General features: G+C 43.2%; 1 protein-coding gene across 1 annotated transcript in view; it reads right to left on the bottom strand.

The window, feature by feature from the left end:
* Positions 1–21,581, bottom strand: part of SYT7 (synaptotagmin 7) — an 824,787-nt gene extending 803,206 nt beyond the window's left edge. The window contains 1 exon segment of the mRNA XM_030201170.1: positions 21,163–21,581. Coding sequence (XP_030057030.1) covers positions 21,163–21,322 — 160 coding nt within the window. The 5' untranslated portion in view covers positions 21,323–21,581.
* Between the last annotated feature and the right edge of the window lie 245 nt (positions 21,582–21,826).

Here is a 21,826-nt window from a genome sequence, read left to right on the forward strand (position 1 = left end):
TTAGGGAGGTTAACAAACTGGGCAACACAACAATAATGGATGATTTCAATTACCCCTATATTGACTGGGTAAATGTAACATCAGGCATGCTAGGGAGGTAAAAGTCCTTGATGAAATCAAGGACTGCTTTATGGAGCAGCTGGTACAGAAGCCAACAAGAGAAGGAAAAATTCTAGACCTAGTCCTTAGTAGAGTGCATGATCTGGTACAGGAGGTAATGGTGCTGGGACCGCTTGATAACAGCGATCATAACTGATCAGATTTGATATCAGCTTTGGAATAAGTACACACAGGAAATCCAATATGTTAGCATTTAACTTTCAAAAAGGAGACTATGATAAAATGAGAATAACAGTGAAAAAAAAATTAGAGGAGCAGCTGCGAAGGTTAAAAATTTACATCAGGCGTGGATGCTGTTCAAAAATACCATCCTGGCCAAATATATTCCATGTATTAAAAATGGAGGAAGGAAGACCAAACAACAGCCAGCACAGTTAAAAAGTGAGGTGCAGGGAGTTATTAGAGCTAAAAGAAAATCCTTTAGAAAATGGAAGAAGGAACTGACTAAAAATAATAAGAAACAGCATAAGGAATGGCAAGTCAAATGCAAAGCGCTGATAAGGAAAGCAAAGAAAAAAAGATTGCGTTGGAGGCAAAAACACATGGAGGGGCATAATCGAAGGGATGCCCAAGTTTTGTTGAGGACGTCCTCGCAAAACATCCCGATGGAGGGGCGGGGAAACCAATATTATCAAAACAAGATGGACGTCCATCTCTCATTTCGATAATACGGTCGGAGACACCCAAATCTGGAAATTTTGGTCCCCCTTAGAGATGGTCGTCCCTAGACTTGGTCGTTTCTGATTTTCGGCAATAATGGAAACCAAGGACGCCCATCTCAGAAACAACCAAATGCAAGTCCTTTGGTCCTGGGAGGAGCCAGCTTTTGTAGTGCACTGGTCCCCCTGACATGCCAGGACACCCACCGGGCACTCTAGGGGACACTGCAGTGGAGTTCATAAAATGCTCCCAGGAACATAGCTCCCTTACCTTGTGTGCTGAGCCCACCAAAACGCCCCTAAAACCCACTACCCCCAACTGTACACACTATCATAGCCCTTATGGGTGGAGGGCACCTAGATGTGGGTACAGTGGGTTTCTGGTGGGTTTTGGAGGGCTCGCTGTTTCCTCCACAAATGTAACAGGTAGAGAGGGGATGGGCCTGGGTCCGCCTGCCTGAAGTGCACTGCACCCACTAAAACTGCTCCAGGTACCTACACACTGCAGTCATGGACCTGAGTATGACATCTGAGGCTGGCATAGAGGCAGCAAAAAATATTTTGAAAGATATTTTTTGAGGATGGGAGGGGGCTAGTGACCACTGGGGGAGAAAGGGGAGGTCATCCCCGATTCTCTCTGGTGGTCATCTGGTCATTTTGGGCACTTTTTTGTGCCTTGGTCGTAAGAAAAACAGGACCAGGTAAAGTCATCCAAGTGCTTGTCAGGGACACCCTTTTTTTTCCATTATGGGTGGAGGACGTCCATGTGTTAGGCACGCCCAAGTCCCGCCTTCGCTATGCCTCCGATACACCGCCTTGAACTTTGGCCATCCCTGCGACGGAAAGCAGTTGGGGACGTCCAAAGTTGACTTTCAATTATACCGATTTGGACGACCCTGGGAGAAGGACGCCCATCTTCCGATTTGTTTCGAAAGATGGGCATCCTTCTCTTTTGAAAATGAGCTTGATAGTAAATTGTTTTTAGGTATATTAAAAGCAAGAAGCCGGCAAAAGAATTGGTTGGACTGCTAGATGACTGAGGGGTAAAAGGGGCACTCAGGGAAGACAAAGCCATAGTGGAGAGATTAAATGAATTCTTTGCTTTGGACTTCACCGAGGAAGATTTGGGAGAGATCTTGGTGCCAGAAATGGTATTCAAATCTGACGAGTCAGAGAAACTGAATGAAATCTCTGTAATCCTGGAAGATGTAATGGTGCAATTTAACAAACTGAAGGGTAGCAAATCTCCTGGACCAAATGGTATTCATCCCAGAGTATCGATAGAATTGAAAAATGAGCTTGTGGAACTATTGTTAGTAATATGCAATTTATCTTTAAAATCAAGTGTGATTATGGAAGATTGGAGGGTGGCCAATGTAACGCCGATTTTTAAAAAAAGTTCCAGGGGAGATCCGTGAAATTATAGACCGGTGAGCCTGATGTCGGTGCCGGGCAAAATGATAAAGACTATTATAAAGAACAAAATTACAGAGCATATTCAAAAGCATAGATTAATGAGACAAAGCCAACATGGATTTAGTGAAGGGAAATCTTGCCTCATCGATCTATTACATTTCTTTGAAGGGGTGAACAAACATTTGGATAAAGGTGAGCCGGTCGATATTGTGTATCTGGATTTTCAAAAGGCATTTGACAAAAACTCATGAAAGACTCCGGAAGAAATTGGAGAGTCATTGCTTAGGAGGTAGTGGATTAAAAACTAGTTAAAAGATATTCTCAATGGAGAAGGGTAAATAGTGGGGTTTCCCGGGGGTCTGTGCTGGGACCACTGTTTTTAAACATATTTATAAATGATCTAGAGATGGGAGTAACTAGTGAGGTAATTCAATTTGCTGACTATACAAAGTTATTCAAAGTTGTTAAATCGCAAAAGGATTGTGAAAACTTACAAGAGGTCCTTATGAGACTGGGAGACTGGGCATCTAAATGGCAGATGACGTTTAATGTGAGCAAGCGCAAAGTGATGCATGTGGGAAAGAGGAACCCGAATTATAGTTAAGTAATGCAAGGTTTCAAGTTAGGAGTCACCGACCAGGAAAGGGATCCAGGCATCATCGTTAAAGATATGTTGAAACCCTCTGCTCAGTGTGCGGCAGCAGATAAGAAAGCAAATAGAATGTTAGGTATTATTAGGAAAGGAATTGAAAACAAAAATGAGGATGTTATAGTGCCTTTGTATCGCGCCATGGTGCGAATGCACCTTGAATATTGTGTTCATTTCTGGTCACTGCATCTCAAAAAAGATACAGTGGAATTAAAAAAGGTACAGAGAAGGGCAACGAAAATGATAAAGGGGATGAGACGACTTCTCTGTGAGGAAAGGCTAAAGCTCTTCAGCTTGGAGAAAAGACAATTCAGGAGAGATATGATAGAGGTCTATAAAATAATGAGTGGAGTGGAACAGGTAGACTTGAATCGCTTGTTTTTCCCAAAATACTAGGATTAAGGGACATGCAATGAAGCTATAAAGTAGTAAATTTAAAACAATTTGGAGAAAATATTTCTTCACTCAATGTGTAATTAAACTCTGGAATTTGTTGTTGGACAATGTAGTAAAAGCAGTTAGATTAGCAGGTTTATAAAACGTTTGGATGGCTTCCTAAAGGAAAAGTCTATAGACCATTATTAAAATGGACTTGAGGACGACTGGAGAGCCTGAGACGCTGCCCCTGCTGGATGTGGCACTCATCCCTAACCGGCGAACTCTGCCCCCGCAACCCCAGAGCGATCCCTCCCCAGTGATGGCGTCGTCCCCGCAGCTTCTAGATAGTGCTACGAGTGAGTTGACGGGAGCTGGTAATCTGATCCTGGAGAGTGGAGGAGCACAGGGTGGAAGTTCCCCTCTGCTCGCTCTGGAGCGTCCAACTCAGTTTGCGGGAGGAACAATGGCTGTTGTGAACTCGGGAGTGGAGGAAACCCAACCCGACCGTACACGAGGTCAAGGTACTTTGAATTTTCTTAACGAGAAACCCACAGATATTACCTTAGAAAGCCTTTGGGCATTAATTGCGAATTTGGGAAAAGTGTTGTGTCCACAAATACAGTCTATTGAAACTTGGGTTAAACAACTAGAAGAAACTGTTGTGGTAGCAGAGTCAAAAAGGAAGGATATGACTCTTAAGACTAAATCTTTATCTGAGAACTTTGAGAAAGTTCAAGACTTGCAAAGAGTTACTATTAAAAATGTAACTAATATGAGGAGAAAAATTGAAAACTTAGAGAATGCTCAAAGATCAAATAATTTAAGATTTTTAAACTTCCCGAGAACAGTAACAACTGCTCCAAGAGAAATGTTAAACAGATATTTAAAAGAAATATTAGGATTCTCAGATAATACTCTTCCTCCTATTGTACAATCCTATTACCTACCAATTAAAACGTTGGATACTATAGCACAGCAACCTGACCAATCCCTTGATGTCTCTGCACTATTAGAAACCCCAACAGAGGACTTAGGCCCAGATGCACAAAACTTTAATGACTCTTTAACGACCCTTTAAGGAGGAAATTTTAAACCGTAGCATGCATTAAAGGCCATTTTCCGACAAGGCTAGCAGCTAACGAAAACGGAATGCAAACGAGAAACTACCATTGAAATGTGGTCAATTCGGAATGCACTAACCATACCAACGACTGCAATGAACCATTTACCGTCAGAAATTTAACGTCAGCTCAGACCTGTTGTTAAGGCCTGAGCTGTCATCTCCCCGCTGCCCCCTGCACCATAAAAATCATGTGTAGTAGTAGTTTAAAAAGAAAAGTGAGCTCCCCGCTTTCCCCTGCATGAAAAATGTCTCCACAAACATTAGCAAAGGATCGGGAGGGGGCAAAGGCGCTCATCAGGAGCGTCCTGTGTGGACGGCCTTGCCCCCCCCCCCCCCCCCGAGATCACCGCTGCTCCCTGTTTCTCCGTTCATGAAATACAAAATGTTAAAAATCTAAACTTCTGCATCGCCGGGCCCCCGCCCTTCCTGTCTCTCTCTTCTGCTACTGTCGGCAATGCTCCACCTCCCGCCATCCTCCACCTCCGGCCCCGCCCCCCTGAGTTTGTCACCACCGCTCCCCCCTCCACCGGACCCCCCTCTCTGCCATAATGGCCGGTGCAGCGCCTCTCACCTGTGTGTGAAGGCGCTGCACGGGTTGGATCAGCTGTTCTCGATCACTTCTGTCTCCTCCGACGTCATTCCTTCTTCCTGTGCCCGCCCTCCTCTGACGTCAGTTATCTACGTCAGAGGAGGGCGGGCACAGGAAGAAGGAAAGAGATGTCGGAGGAGGCAGAGGATGGCGAAGGACGGCGGGAGACGGACCATTGCCGACAGTAGCAGAAGAGAGAGACAGGAAGGGCGGGGGGCCCGGTGATGCAGAAGTTTAGATTTTTAACATTTTGTATTTCATGAACGGAGAAGCGGGGAGCAGCGGCGATCTCGGGCGGGGGGGCAAGGCCGACCACACAGGACGCTCCTGATGAGCACCTTTGCCCCCTCCCGATCCTTTGTTAATGTTTGTGGAGACATTTTTTTATGCAGGGGAAAGCGGGAGCCACGTGTTTGTATTGTTTTCTTTTTTTTTTTTTGGTTTTGACGTTTCTGGCATGCACAGAGCAGCCAGCATAACGCTTGACTGCTCTGCGCATGCTTTAGGAGCCTATTACCGACGGGGACTGATGCATGGTTCTTTACAATACCGCACCGAACTTGTGCGACTTGTTTTTTTGGAGCATTGTTCGTTTTTTAAAATTCAGTAATGGCTTTTATGATTTTGCTTTTTTTACGTTTGGTTGATGCATCTGGGCCTCAGTGACCGCTTCAACCTTGTTAGTTACTTTAGCTTTATCTTTGGATAAAGTTTTAATTATGAAAAAAATTTTTAGAAACAGAGATAATGATTTCCTGGGTTTCAAAGTACGCATATTTCCGGATGTGTCTAAAGATACCCAAAAAAGACACAGACAGTTTCTTCTATTAAAACCAGGGGTTCTCCAAATGGGAGCTACTTTTATTTTACGTTATCCTTGCAAGTGTATTGTTTGTTATCAGTTGGTTAAGTATGCCTTTTTTGATTCTGTGCAGCTCTCTGAATTTATATCAGACAGAAGTTCTCATCGGTAATAGCCTTGAATGTAAATAAGAACCATGAAAACCGGTTATTATTACCTCTGAGGAATTTCTTGTTCATTCTCCATAAATGTTAATCTTGGATCTTAAATGTGGACTGGAAGTACTAGTCAAATAACATTAATATTAATATGTTTATATTTCCCTATTAGTAATTTCTGATGAATGTACTTTTTCTGTTTCAAGTGTAATACTTGTTGATATTTGAAACAAATAAATATATAAATGATAAGAAAAAAATGGACTTGAGGAAAATCCACTGCTGATTTCTAGAATAAGCAGCATAAAATGTATTGTACTGTTTTGGGATCTTGCCAGTTACTTGTGACCTGGATTGGCCACTGTTGGAAACAGGATGCTGGGCTTGATGGACCTTCAGTCTGTCCCAGTATGGCAATACTTATGTACTACGACTTTAGTCCAGTTATGGCTCTCTCTGTACCCATAGATTTCAACATTTCAAAATGATTGGGGTGCCAGACATGATACAGATTATTCCTCATTGGACACAGTGAAGGAACTTGCTTAATATTGGAGATGCAGCACCCACAGAGCTGGCTCCTATTACTTCATTGGGATAGCTTCAGTATTTAAGCCATCTTAGGGATGTCATTTCAAGCATTTTATTGTCCAGACACTGAATATTTGTGCACATGGCCTTCCAATGAGACTACTGTATTTATAACCTACAAGCTTTTTTTCTCATGTACTCTGTGATCTTTGTAAGTAGTGTAATATTGTTCCATTTATGAAACAAGTCATCACTGGGGAATTTAAATTTTGAACTTCAGCCAGTTGGCTTGCTTGTGAAGGGAGTGAAAAATCTATTTAACTGATAAACAAACCACTTCTTTAGGAGCAAGAAAGTGGGAGGATTGTGAATGGTGTGCACTATCTTACACTCAGCTGGGTGAACCACACCTGCTTAGCACACCACTTGGGTGTACTGGAGAATTTCCAAGAGACAACAGGAACAAGAGAGCCTGACATAGTGTTTGTGCTAAATTAAGCAGATAAGAGGCAATGACCAGGTCACATTAAATAGGAAGGAAACAAAACTATAAGATGGAGAGAAGAAAACACCTATGTCAAACTGACCACACCTGGTTGTTCTAGGTGGTAGATAGATTACACTATCAAATTTACCAGGCAGAAGACAATACCCAAATAAACTAGACGGGGGGGGGGGGGGGAGGGGATCGTAGCTGTCAACTTGATGAGTTCCTGTATGCATATCTTATGCCAATCTTTGGTTTCACCTTACATACCCACATCAGTAATGAATGTGAAGGCAGCGAGCCATGGTCAAGGTAGCTGATGATAGCATCATGTCATGCCGCCTTTGCCTTGCCCTTCTCACCTGTGCAGCTCCCAAAAATGCAGGAGCTGCAATGCTGGATGATGGCGTTGGGCTCCCTACCCCCTTGGCAGGGAAGCTGTGAGCAAGGTAGACAATAGGAGTCAGTTGTGGCTGTTCTGGGCCTTTTTCTACCACACTTTCAGCACCTCACTCATCCACCTTAGGACTGGCATGATTTCAGCACATCAGCTGTTGCAGTGGCAGGTGTACCCAAGCCAGAGGGTAAACTTGAGGGACTACAGAGATTAACTGTAAAGTGGACTGGTGCTGCTGGACAGAGCCGGTGTACCCCATGAACAACACATGGCTCACGCTGGGGCCTGTTTGCATGCAAGATGGGGCTACCTTGCTTCATGGTAGTTGCCACCCCAACATACCACTGGTTGGAGATGATGAAGACCTTGTTGGGTCACATGGGGGGGGGGGGAGAGTGGAAACCAGTAAAGTACTGTTGAAGTCAATGTACGCGCTGTCTTGGATACTAAGCCTGATTTTGTGATTAATAATATTCTGTAGCCTAATGTTATTACAAATAAGAAACTTCATGTCTGTGTCAATTATTTGGGTAAAACTATGCTTTCTCCCATCAAAGAGAAAGGGGTGAGGCATTAGTACAAGGTGGTGGGGCAAAGGAGGGTCATAGCTACCTATGTTATTTGTAGCCCCTGATTCTACCCACTGAAATCAGTGCTGCCATTCCTATAATGGGCCCTGTTACATTCCCATCCCCTCCTTCAGTATGGACATCTTATTAATACAGGAAGTCCATGCCAAAGGAGGGGAGCAGGAAAGCAACAGTGCCTTGAGCCCAACAGTGGCTCAGAAGGTCCATGCTCTTATTTTTTCATTTTTGCTTCTTTAGCCTCAGCGCAGCTTTATAGTGCATGCTGCTGGTAGTTCCTTATCACATGGCCCATCAGGGCATGCTCAAATGCTCAATAAAACAATCCACCCCTACTTAAAATGTGGCTACTGGAAGTGGTAAGTTGGCAGCCATGAGCAATGTCCATGTAAAATTAGACAGGTAAATGTTTAGCCTAAATACATGGTGTAATTCTCATGCCACATCAAGTAGACGTGTACAGAAAGTAGTGTCTTGGGACAGGTCAACCAGTTGATCAAGAAAAGATGACCATGTAGTAAAGACTATGCCTAACTTATATCAGGAGGAGCTAGAAACATTATCCTTAACTTGTTTCTTGAATAGAGAAGGATGCTAGTGTTTTGTCACTCAGATCTTAATGACCTTTTTTATGGCTCACAGCTGTGATGGGTTACTAAGATATTGGTAGAAAAACATTATCTTGATATAAGGTGAGTTTCTGGAGCTACAAGAGTATCCCATACAATTTTGGAGCCTGACATTTCTCTTTACCCATAACAAAGGTACTAAAGTAGGGTGCCTGGTGAACACTGAGGAGGGACTACACATAGAAAGTCAGAGTCACATATTTAAAGCTTAGACCTTGCCAGGTTGGCTTTTCAGGATTTCCCCAAAGACTATACATGAGATCTATTTGCATACAATGGAGGCAGTGTATGCAAATAGATCTCTTACATATTCATTGATGAAAGCCTGATTATATTGCAGCTCTCAAGGACCGATGTTGGACACTCCTGTACTAAAGAATATCACTGTGTCTAGTCTAATTTGGGGAATGTAAGAAATGTTAAATTTTAACAGGCTACTTGAAATGTATGGAAAATCAGAATGAACTGATGCTACCTTGACAACGTTCAGAATATGATACTAAGGAAAGATGTCTTAATGCTGCCTGTAATGATAACAAGGACAGGGAGACTAGTAGGGTAGGACAGACAATTGTATCGCCCTAAATTAACTGCATCTCTCATTTAGTTACTTCATACACAATATATTTTTATGTTGCCTGATTAATATCATTTACTTCCAGCTCTGTGGCTCTTTTTGTTGGTTATCCGGGTATCACAAATAACAATAAGGGGGTATAGCTTAGTGCAAGGCTGCCCAACCATAGGCAAGACTAGACAGCCACCTAGTGCAGCTGCTTCTAGGGTGCTGCATAGCTGCAGTCAAAACAAATCCCGACAGTTACACAAACATTACTGTGTACTTTTACCTGCAGGAAAGACGGCATTTTTCAGATAGACCATTTACTTGGGTAAATAACTTTTAGAAATTGCCCTTATTTGTGTGTATGATATATACACACAAATGCAACAAAGTTTAATATTTAAACGTCTATCCTGCTTATTTTCGAAGCAGAAGGGCGGCCATCTTCCAACACAAATCGGGAGATGGGTGCCCTTCTCCTAAGGGCAGCCAAGTTGGTATAATCGAAAGCCGATTTTGGCCACCCTCAACTGCTTTTTGTAGCAGTGCTGGACAAAGTTCAAGGGGGTGTGTCAGCAGTGTACCGAAGGCAGGACGGGGGCGTGGTTAAGAGATGGCTGTCCTCGGCCAATAATGGAAAAAAGAAGGGCCGCCCTGACGAGCATTTGGCCGACTTTACTTGGTCCATTTATTTTCAGGACCAAGCCTCAAAAAGGTGTCCGAACTGACCAGATGACCACCGGAGGGAATCGGGGATCACCTCCCCATACTCCCCCAGTGGTCACCAACCCCCTCCCACCCTAAAAAAAAAAAAATTAAAAACATATTTTTGCCAGCCTCAAATGCCATACCCAGCTCCATGACAGCAGTATGCAGGTCCCTGGAGCAGTTTTGGGTGCAGTGCACTTCAGGTAGGCGGACCCAGTCCCATCCCCCCCCCCCCCACCTGTTACACTTGTGTAAATGGGAGCCCTCCAAGACCCACACAATACTCACTGTACCTACATGTAGGTGCCCCTTCACTATGGTAGTGGTGTACAGTTGTGGGAGTGGGTGTTGGGGGCTCAGCACACAAGGTAAGGGAGCTATGCACCTGGGAGCAATTTCTGAAGTCCACTGCAGTGCCCCCTAGGGTACCCGGTTGGTGTCCTGCCATGTGAAGGGGACCAGTGCACTACAAATGCTGGCTCCTCCCACGACCAAATGGCTTGGATTTGGCCAGTTTTGAGATGGCCAGCCTCGGGTTCCATTATCGGCGAAAACCAGTGCCGGCCATCTCTAAGGGCAGCCATCTCTGGGTTGAACCCAAATGTTGAGATTTGGTCATCCCCGACCGTATTATCGAAACAAAAGATGGCCACCCATCTTCTTTCAATAATACGGTCGGGGACGCCTCTTTTATGGTGCCGTCCTTAGAGATGGGCGCCCTTATAGATGGGCGTCCCCATTTGATTATGCCCCCTCCACGTCATCTAGAGGGGGCACAATTAGGGGCCTGAAAGTTAAGTGAGAAGAAAGAGGAGTATATGTTAGAAGGTTTGCCTAAGCTACCTATATGGAACTCATTTTGAAACAGAAAAATGTCCAAAAAGCAGTACAAAGCGGCAGCTGGACTTTTTTTTTTTTGCAAAAATGTCCAAATCGCTATTTTCAAAAAATATTTTAAAGATATTTTTCTATGCAATTCATCTGCAGTGCATCCAAATCACAAGGAGGTTATGTCAGGGAGGATTTGGGCATTCCCACAACTTGGATGTTTTTCTGCCATAATGGAACAAAACAAAAACGAAAAGTTGAACGCCTTGGTCTGGACCTGTTTCATTCATGACTAAGTCATAAAAAGGTACCCTAAATGTGGAGAAATTAAGACATGACCTTCCTCACTGTTCACCGAGACAGAGACAGAGTTCTTCCAAAGAGACAGTGTTCTTTGGTTTTTCAGCGTTATTTTGTCTGTGCTTGTTTTAGCACTCTACTTTCTGACTGAGTTGTACTGACGTTTCATATTATCCGACCCCTGAAGAAGGCATTTTTGCTGAAACATGGACCATGTCGGGTCCCCTCCCAATAAAACCTTATTTTGAAACCCCTGCCTCAGCTGTTTGGTTGTCATTTGGATTTTGACCTCTTCCACCCTTGTTTTGTTTTACTTGTGTTTTGTGGAAGGTGTGGACCTCTTTTTCTCTTGAGGAAAATGCAACCAGTCAGGTTTTCCAGATATCTGCAATGAATACTCATGAGATTGATTTGCATGCACTGCTTCTACTGCATGCCAATTTCTCTCAGGCATATTCAGTGTTGGATACCTAGAAATAATGATTGACTGGGATTCCCCCAGGACAGTTTTAGGAACCCTTCATCAACCCTCTCTCCTTGCTTTACCTCTCATCTCCCATTGATGAGGGCAGCAGCATTGCAGTAACCCTGGAAATAGCAGGTGTTACTAACATCAGACTGCTTCAGTCTTTCTTAAGTTTACTGGCTGTTTATTCAGGAGCATCAATCAGCAGTAGGAGGCAGGAGTAGAAGCAACAGTAGCAAGCTTGTCTTTGGCACAAAGTTTGGTGCTCTGCTGAGCCACATTAGCAGCCCATCTCTCTGGCCCTCTTCAATAGTAGATAGCAGACATCTTTGGCTGGTAGCACTTTCATTGGGTGGTGAATATCTTTTTTGGGAGGAAGTGGGAGTAGAATGGCCTCAATCATAAAAGAAGATAGATTTTATTACATAGAAGCTCTTTGGGCACGAATTGATACCAATATTGTTTAAAACAAATTACAAGTTTTATACAATCTCTCCAAACAAATAAAATCCCATCTAATCCTGTAACACTGGAATATATCTATCAAGACAACAACTAACACAGTTTGCCAGTGGCACAATCAAGACTAGACCCAGTAATTTGCTCTTCTTTTTTTGCACTTCAGATGATTCACTCCATCATATCTTTCCTCTCCTCGGCTTCTATTCATACTTAATCCTCTCTTTAGTCATTACACAACTACTGTAATGCTTTATATGCTGGCCTACCACTATTCTCTCTTAAACACCTGCAATTAGTACAGTCTATGTATGGTATAATGGGACAGAGCCAGCATGGTTTCAACAAAGGGAAGTCTTGCTTCAACAATTTGCTTCATTTCTTTGAAGGTGTGAATAAACAGATTGATAAAGATGAGCCAGTTGATGTAGTGCATCTAGATTTTCAGACTCCTGATAAAATTAAGGAGTCATGGGATAGGAGGCAATGTCTTTCTGTGGAATTAGGAATTGCTTATTGGACAAAAAACAGAGGGTAAGGTTTAAATGGTCATTTCTCAATGGAGGGTAATTGTAGAGTGGTGTAAGGATCTGTACTGGGACCAGTGCTATTTAACATATTTATAAATGGTCTGGAAATCGGAATGACGAACGAGGGTAATTAAACTTGCAGATGACACAAAAGTATTCAAAGTTGTGAAAAACCGTGTGGATTGTGAAAATTGCAGGAAGACCTTAGGAAACTGGAAAAGTGGACATCCAAATGGCAGATGAGATTAATGTAGACAAATGCAAAGTGATGCATATTGGGTTAGAACAATCCAAATCATAGGTTACCTGATGCTAGGATCCACCTTGGGGGTCAGCACTCAAGAAAAAGATCTACCAATGTGTGGCAGTGGCCAAAAAGAAAACAGGATGCTAGGAATTTTAGGAAGGGATGGTGAATAGACCGAAAATACTATAATGCCTCTGTATCGCTCCATGGTGCGACCATAACCTTGAGTATTGCGTTCAGTTCTGTTTGTCGTATCTGAAAAAGATATGCAGAGAATTAGAAAAGGTTCGAAGAAGAGCAAACAAAATGATAAAGGGGACAGAACTCCTCTCATATGAGAAAAAGCTAAAGAGGTTAGGGCTCTTCAGTCTGGAAAAGAGAAGGCTGAGGGGAAATATGATTGAGATGTACAAAATCCTGAGTGATGTAGAACAAGTAGAAGTGAATCAATTTTTTTTACTCTTTCAAAAATACAAAGGACTAGGGGAAACTCAATGAAATTACGTAGAAATACTTTTAAAACAAATAGGAGGAAATATTTTCCCACTCAACGAATAGCTAAGCTCTGGAACTCTTTGCCAGAGGATGTATTAACAGCGGTTAGCGTATCTGGGTTAAAAAAGATTTGGACAAGTTTCCTGGAGGAAATCCATAGTCTGCTATTGAGACAGTATTGAGGAAACTGCTGCTTGCCCTGGGGATTGGTTGCATGCAATGTTGCTACTATTTGGGTTTCTGCCAGGTATATGTGACCTGGATTGGTCACTGTTGGAAACAGGATTACTGGGCTGGATGGACCATTGGTCTGACCAGAAATGGCTATTCGTATATTCTCATGTTCTTCACAATTCTTGTGATTTTACCATGTCTCCCTTGTATTAATTACTGAATACTGGCTCCAACAGGCCACATTTTTGAAAGAGAAAGACATCCGTCTTTCGACATAAAACAGAAGATGGACCATCCTTCTCACAGAGCAGTTTTAGTGGGTACTGTAGATCTCACAGAGCATTTAGTGGGTACTGCAGTGCACTTCAGACAGGCATACCCCCCCCCCCACCTGTTACATTTGTGGAGGAAACAGCGAGCCCTCCAAACCTACCACAAATCCACTGTACCCCTATATAGGTGCCCCCCTTTCACCCGTAAGGGCTATGGTTAGTACAGTTGTGGGTAGTGAGTTTTGGGGGGCTCAGCACACAAGGTAAGGGAGCTATGTTCCTGGGAGCAATTTTATGAAGTCCACTGCAGTGCCCCTAGGGTGCCCAGTTGGTGTCCTGGCATGTCAGGGGGACCAGTGCACTACAAATGCTGGCTCCTCCCACGTCCAAATGTTGCATTTGGACGTTTTTGGACACAGACATCTTTGGTTCAAAAAGCACCATAAGTCAGAAACGTCCAGATCTAGGACGTCCAAAATTAAGGATTTGGACGTCTCTGATGGTATTTTCGAAACAAAAGATGGACATCCATCTTTTTTTGAAAACACAGGTTTCCCTGCCCCTGGATTTCGATGTGTTTGCAAAGACGTCCAAATCGCAACTGGATGTTTCTTTCAAAATGCCCTCCAAGTCTCTGCAAACATCAAATTTAAACTCCTCATCATAGCCACAAGAGATACCTTCTTTCTGCGCTAGACTATATTACAAACTTACTGGTTCCATGCAACTTCAGCACGAACCTTGCGATCATCTCAAACTGCCCCTTTTACACCTCCTCACCCTCCCTTCTATTCTAGACTATATTGCAAACTTACTGGTTCCATACAACTTGACACGAACCTTGTGATCATCTCAATCCAGTGGCGTACCAAGTGGGGGCGGTCCGCGCCTTGTGGGCTCCGACTTCGCTAACTTCGCTCGTTCGCTGCAGTCCCTCTGCCCCGGAACAGGAAGTAACCTGTTCCCGGGGCAGAGGGAGCTGCAGCGAACGATGAAGTTAATGAAGTCGGAGCCCAAAGGCGCGCACCGTGGCACCCCCCCCCCCCCCAGCGGCGTGCACCCGGGGGGGGGGGGCATCGGCGATCCTCCCCGGGTGCCATCCAGGCTAGGAACGCCACTGTCTCAATCTGCTCTTTTACACCCTCCCTCCACCTTTATGCCTACAACTAGGTAACGCATGAGAAACTGCTTTTAGTTACACATGCCTCCAAATTCTGGAATGCCCCTGTCATTGGCTGTCAGATTAGAAATCCCACACCAAGCATTTAAGAAACATATGAAGACCTGGCTCTTTCAATAGGCCTTTCCTTCTCACACCCTCCCCTAAAGATCTTGTCCTCATATGCTCTTCCCGTAACTATTCCTTCTTGTCTTCTCCATTGCCTCTGTCTTTTCTTCTCCTTACTTGAACCCCTCAGCTCCTTGATTTTGTTTTATTGAAAACCGCTTCATTGCACATTGAGTGTGATAGGCAGTATATCAAGCCAATGTAAACAAACAAACCAATGTGTGAGCCAGTATGATTACAGTTTACTGCTTCTCATTTTACACCCTCAGGTGCCCATATACCCCACTATTATCCCAAACAAGTTCAGGTTCAATGTGGCTTACATCAAAATGTAAAACAAATTACAATAAGAGAGCTATAACAAAAATACATCAAAGGTTAAAACATCCAAGCATCAAGATGACTTATTTTGAAAATAAATTAACCAACAAGAACAGCAATACCAATAGTGGGAGGAATTCACTAAAAATCCTGCCAAATGAATCTGATTGACTTCTTTGACTGGGTGACCAAAGAACTGGATAAAGGACAGTGCAAGGCAGACTTCTACAGTCTATGCCCTGACACAGCGACGACAAATCAAAGATCAGGTATGCATATGACGTATCACGTCATACCTTATGTAATGAGTTATATTGTTGGAAGACTGAATGGACCCATACAGGTCTTTATCTGCTGTTATCTACTACGTTACTAGGTAAATAAGAATGTTTTCAACAATTTATGAAATTTCAAGTAGTCATTAACATATCTGAGCAACTTTGGTAGGTAATTCCATTTCCTAGTAGTGAAGCTTGCATAATGAATTGATCTGTAATGAAGATTTTTACAACACAGAAAATGGAGTAGAAGATAGTCTCTCAATGTCGAATGCGCATTACTTAAAGGTAATTCTAACAATACGTAACAGAGAGAGGGAACCAAGTACAGAAAAAGTCCCAGCAAAAAAACAGCACAAAGGGCCTTTAAAAACAGAAGGGAACAACGTTCTTTCATCAAAAAACTTTTAATAGTGAACTTTGATTGAAAGGAAAGACGACACGGGCGTGAGTGTGAGAGCTCTGCATTTTAATTGGACGGAAACACATCACACACAATTTCGGAAATCATCATCCTTTTGACATTAGTCTGTTGAAGCCCCCTTTGTCATTGGTTGTGACCCCTGACGCTAGGTGCGGTAGGCACCCAAAACACGGCCTGTGTCGGGTCTTCTTCAACAAAGTTCACTATTAAATGTTTTTTTGATGAACGAATGTTGTCCCTTCTGAATTCTAACATTACTACATGTGAGTCAGGTTAAAAAACAAATACAATTTGATAAACAAGTACACATAGTTTAAGATACCTCTTGCATATATTGGAAGCCAATGACTTGGCGAATCAGGGGCTTTACATATGAGATGAGCCACAGTATTCTCAGCTGTTTGAAGTTTTTTGCTAAGAGAGACTTTAGGCTGAATAAACCGTATTATGCAGTAATCAAATGTATTCATCACTCTAGTCTCTCTGTAGTTTTACCCTTTCGTAGCACAGAACATCCTGCTTTGAATGATGAAACTGGTAGAAGTGCCACGAAATGGAATAAAAGGGTAGGTGTTGCCATCTAAATTCACAGATCAATATAGGGAACAGGTATAAACCAAATGCTGCTCTCATAAAACCAAAAAAAAAAATTAAAGGACCCATAATTGGACAGTCTTTTATTAAAGTATTCAAAACAAGATAATATCAACAATAGGAGAGCATGACCTCAGGAAAAAGAGATTCAACCACGGCCATGTTTCAGCTGGAATGCCTGCATTCAGGAGCCATTAGCATCCTGTAAAGTTGCTCTCACATTCCTAGCTCACTGCCTCAGTGTCAGTAGAGAGTATGCAAAGCTGCCTAGCGTATAATGTGAGAGGACTTCAGCCTGGGATGCTTCTGCCACGCTACCTAGGGAGTTTAATGGGTCTCTCTCCTCACACGCCAATTAGTGAGTTCTTTGGTTTTTTATTCCCACTCCATTATTTCCTGATCATTTTTGTCATGGGATTTTGTCCTTTTTATCTCTTTGCTCTCATAAACGCACTCACACCACATTCACCAGAATGGCCAGAATCCAACTTCTGTATTTGTCAATACATCAGATATACAGAATAAAAAGTCTTCCTTATTCAAATAAAGAACCTGTGTATACAAAAAGGCTAACTCACAGAACTAATAAACAAAAGAGAAAAAAATCCTGCTGCAATGTGTTTTGGCTGCCAAAATGGCATATGTCAAAGGCAAACATGAATGCTTGCAAAACATGGAACAATATTCTTACTGAAAAAGAAAAAACACCTAATAAAAGAAATCCTGGCACTGCAAAAGGCCCATATCCCAGAAGAAAGCCACTGTGTGAGCCCCATGTTCTTCAATAGCAGCTTATTTCACTGGGAATATTTTCCAGGATTTGTATGCATGTGCATGTATGCCCTTGAGATAGATGATGGGAGATGGGAAACAAAACACAATCACCTTGAATTTTTATTATTTTCTTCTTTGGATGAATACTTTCGCCATTTTGTGTTCATAATAATGAAGTGCTTGAAAATGTTCTATTCATACAAGTATATAAAACTTTTTAATATCTGATAGGGTTTGATAAATGTAGAAATTCTTTCAGCCCATTCCAACACAGCCATAACATTCAGAACAGTGTTTTCTGACCGGTCCTAGAGACACACCTAGACAGTTGGGTTTTCAGAATTGCCACAATAAATATGCATGAGATAGATTTGGCATACAATGAGACTCCAATAACTATCTTGTGATAAACCTGAAAACCTATCTAGCAAGGTCTGCCTTCATATTACATGTCTGGAAACACAGTTTCAAAGGGATTAACAATGCAAACCTCCATTAAGATCTACTGATGGGAAGCTGTTCAGGCAGCCATACTCTAGCGCTAGGAAAATGCTCCTCCCTCTAAGCTAGCACCTAGACGATGAATGTATGATATTTGCAGGGACAGAAAATGTGTGCATGATATATGCTTAGCTGTGAAAGGGGACAAAAATAAGAATTCAGAGACAACATTTTCCATCTGTTCTATCTCCACTTACCCCCTGCATATTAAGATGTTTTTAATATGTTATGTTGACATTATAAGTAAGATACTATACCATAATGTGTACTGTTTTTTGAAACTTTTACTGCTGTAATTGTCTATTGCCTATGTCTGGCTTATTCTTATGTACAACGCCTTGGGTGAATTTTTTCAAAAGGCATAAAATAAATCCTAATAAATAAATAAGCAGATCTCTTAAGGAGCTAGCAGTCCCCCACTCCCACCTGAAAACAAGGGACCTGAGGTCCAGTAGGTAGTTCACTGACTCTGATGGTGGCCAGTCCTGGTCACTTATTTTTAAAAAGTGTATAAAATGTCTCCCCAGTTGCATATACTGTTCAAAGTGGCATACAATAAATAAAAACCACTACATTAATCCATAACAATTCACACATTATAAAAGCAATGTACTCCCCTTATCTTTTCTGACAGGAAATAGCTTCCTAAAGGGCAAATCCTCAACGCAATGGGAAAAGTCAGGTCTTCAGTCCCTTTGGGAAGATCTTATAATCTACTTCCTGTCTCAGCAGCTCGGCGAGACCATTCCATAATTTAGGGGCAACACAAAGAAAGCTGTTCCCTGCTCACCCCACCCCCCCCCCCCACCCCCCCACACACCTGATATTCTTCATTGAGGACACAGTCAGCTACAATTCATAACAGGAGGCCTAATAATCTAACTGACTTAAATCACTCCCCTTTATGTCCCAGATACTGCAGACCATATCCACACATGGCTTGGAAAACCAGGACAGTTTCTTAAAAATTGCATACAGCCTTTATGGGAAGCCACTGCAGTGCCCATCTCCAAACACTATCTCCCTGAAAGGCCCAGGTATAGTATAGTCTAATAAGGGGACCACTAGAGCTTATATAATCCAACAAAGGAATCCTTGCCCAGGATGCACTTCCAGTTTCCAAACCAGTTTACGCATAAGTATCCAGCAAATCCTAATGGGAAGATTGGTTTCCTGTTCATCAGCTCTAGAAGTAAGTAGCAATCTCCAATCCCATCAGCCTAATAATTAAAGGACCTGTTCTCTAAAAAATACTCGTGCAAACTGTTTTCAAAATCCAGCTACACTACTAGCTTTGAACACATCCTTCAGCAACAAACTTCTCAGCTGAATCACGTTTATGAAATATAATTTCTTCTATTTATTTTGCCACTGATTGGTTTCTGCTGTAAATGTACAGCCTACTTTCATTTGGCCTAGGTTCAGAGAAGTTTGTTCCACCCTTTTTTCAATTGAATAACACCATCTTTATATTGAGAGTTTCATCCATTCATCCAGCGTTGCAGGACAATAAGGGTGAATGGCTATCCCCCCCTTATTGGGGGACAAGCTAACCCAACTTTTCCAGCACTCTGACTCAGGCCAAGTCTTCCATTGGTTAGGAAGGGAAGGAGCGCAGGACCGTGGTTAGCCCCTTATTGGGCTGTCGTGTTCAAAATCTTGCTGGCAGGAATCACCTTCCAATGGGGATACAACTCATTAGGGGAGGGCGGGTTTAGCAGCACCAATATAAGGCCAGCCCAGCCCTCTGAGGACCGGGATCCTTCTTGCTCCTCGGAGGTGGCTTGCTTACCCGGCCCATCCCATCTTTTGCTTTCCTAGGAACATGCAAGAATTAGAGTGTTTAGCTTTGTCATGGCTTAAGGGGGTCCCCAAGCTCGAGCCTGTGCAGATGGAGGTCCTTCTGGAGAGAGCCTCAATGTTCACCCAGTGGTGTACATTGGGCCACAGTGCAATACCGACATAAAGGTTCATGTCTTGATGGTTTAGCCTAGCTGACAAGGGAGTTAAGGCAGGACCTCAAGGTTCACTGGGTGGTTGTACATTGTGCCCCAACTCAATTCAGACATGGAGGGAGATGTTTTGAGGGTTTAAACCTTGCTGATATTAAAACCCATAATTCCTTAAGCACTATGATTTGGCTATGACTCCTAGTTGTTAAGTGGCGGTAGTCAAGTGTTGTAACTGAAATAAACAATGTTGTCTGTTCTTTATTAGCTCACCAATAATACCCAAGCAAGTTTCTGGTCTTAATTATGATGTACTGGCATTACATTTAATTGCATGTTATATAATTATATCTGCCAAAAACACACTTTAAGAGAATTGCTCTTGTTTAAACCATCATAGTTGGGGGGGGAGGGGGGATGTGCTTCTTAAAACTAGCATGCAACAGCATTTCTGATAACTGCTTAAGGTGGTGCAACAAAAGCCATCATTGCCCTCAAAGAATCAAGGTCATAGGAGTTGAGGACAGAAACAAATTAACACAGTAAAAGACGGCAGAATAAAAAGACTAGAACGAGCAGGTTCTATCTAGGCAGGAGCGATTTGTCCACTTCGGCTACAGGCACATCAGATCATACACCGGCCGTGGCCACTCTAACGCCTCCTGTAAACCAAGCAGTCTAGGTAATGCTGAGCTGGGCAAGTCAGTGTGCTAGGTGGGCACATCTGATGGCACGGTTTTAATCAAACAGTGTTCTGAAAAATGAATTAATGTAGATGTCCCTGCTTTCAGCAAGGGAAGTGTTTTTTTGTTGGTTTTTTTTTCTCCATAGAACAAGATAAAATGGGAAGTGCGAAATAAGCTGAGGATATAGAAAAGGAGAAAAAGTAATGAAAGCCCAAATGGAAGGGAGGAAAAGCGAATCAAGAGAAACACCTAGCATAAGAAAGAGACAAAAGCAAATGGCATTTTTACAAACATTTCTTCTGTAAGGCAAGTCCGATCTCCATAATTTACGAGGAAAACGTTGTGAGCGGTAGGAGAAGTTGCTGTCAGAAAGGGGGCCGGGCTTGGGAAGGCGCCAAACTCCTCTGCAGGAGCTCGCTGGCCTTACCTGAGAGACAACAGCGCCAGGTGCATGGCAGGAGGCGCAAAGCGAGACAGGGCAGCTGGGAGAGACACCCCCACCATCCAACAAGTTCTACCGCGCCGGGGCACATCCGCCTGTCCTGCACACACCCTGCACCGTGCCTTGCAGCTCCCAAATACTGTCCCTCTGATCTGTCCCATCCCTACCAGATCCTCGATCACCACCAAGAAAAGCAAACCACTGAGCTAATTGCCCTCCTGCCCCGACGGTGCCCACTGGCTGAGGGTGCATAGGGCGAGCCGCTCCTCCCTTCAGTTTTCTAGCCTACTGAAGCGATCTGGCCCCGGGGAAGCAAACAGCACGAGATCTCGCCTCTACCTTTGCTGTTGGGAGTCGCTAGATCTATGTACATTTTCCTTTCTGCCCGGGCTCTGCTACTCTTCAGGAGATTCTTAGGAAGAAGAGGTGGACGGCTTCCTTGCTGTTTTTGTATGCTCCCCAAAATCGCGATGAGAATCCAAAATAGCGAAACGATCATAGGAATGACCGACTCCTTCCAGCAGTCCCAACAGCTCCCACGTTTTCTTTTCTGCTTCCTTTAAAGTGAAAAGAAAGAATAGTCTCAACTGATAGAACTAGACATGCAGCCGCTGCAAGTGACCAGTGACAGCCCACAGGTCCGATGGGGAAGGATGTGAGTGTGCGCGACCGAGACTGAATAATGTGATCAGAGGAGGAGAGAGAGTGAATGAATGAGCTGCGTTAGGAGGAGGTCTCCTTTCTCTTTCCTCGATCAGTCTCTGAGTCCGATTTTTTACTAAACATAGGGTTCTCTCTTTTGTCTCCCTCCCTCCTGCCTCTTCGTGAGCGTGTGTGTGTGTCTTTCTTTCATTTCACACATCCAGATGCTGCATGCTGCTGGCAGAAACAAGAAACTGCACACAGCTGAAACACAGCTTACAGCTCTTATTATCATTAGCACCTGGAAGGAATGTATTTACACCAACTGCACGGCCCCTATAAAGTCCGCTCCAGGTAGACA

Source organism: Microcaecilia unicolor, chromosome 4 (assembly GCF_901765095.1).
Source record: "Microcaecilia unicolor chromosome 4, aMicUni1.1, whole genome shotgun sequence".
Lineage (NCBI taxonomy): Eukaryota > Metazoa > Chordata > Amphibia > Gymnophiona > Siphonopidae > Microcaecilia > Microcaecilia unicolor.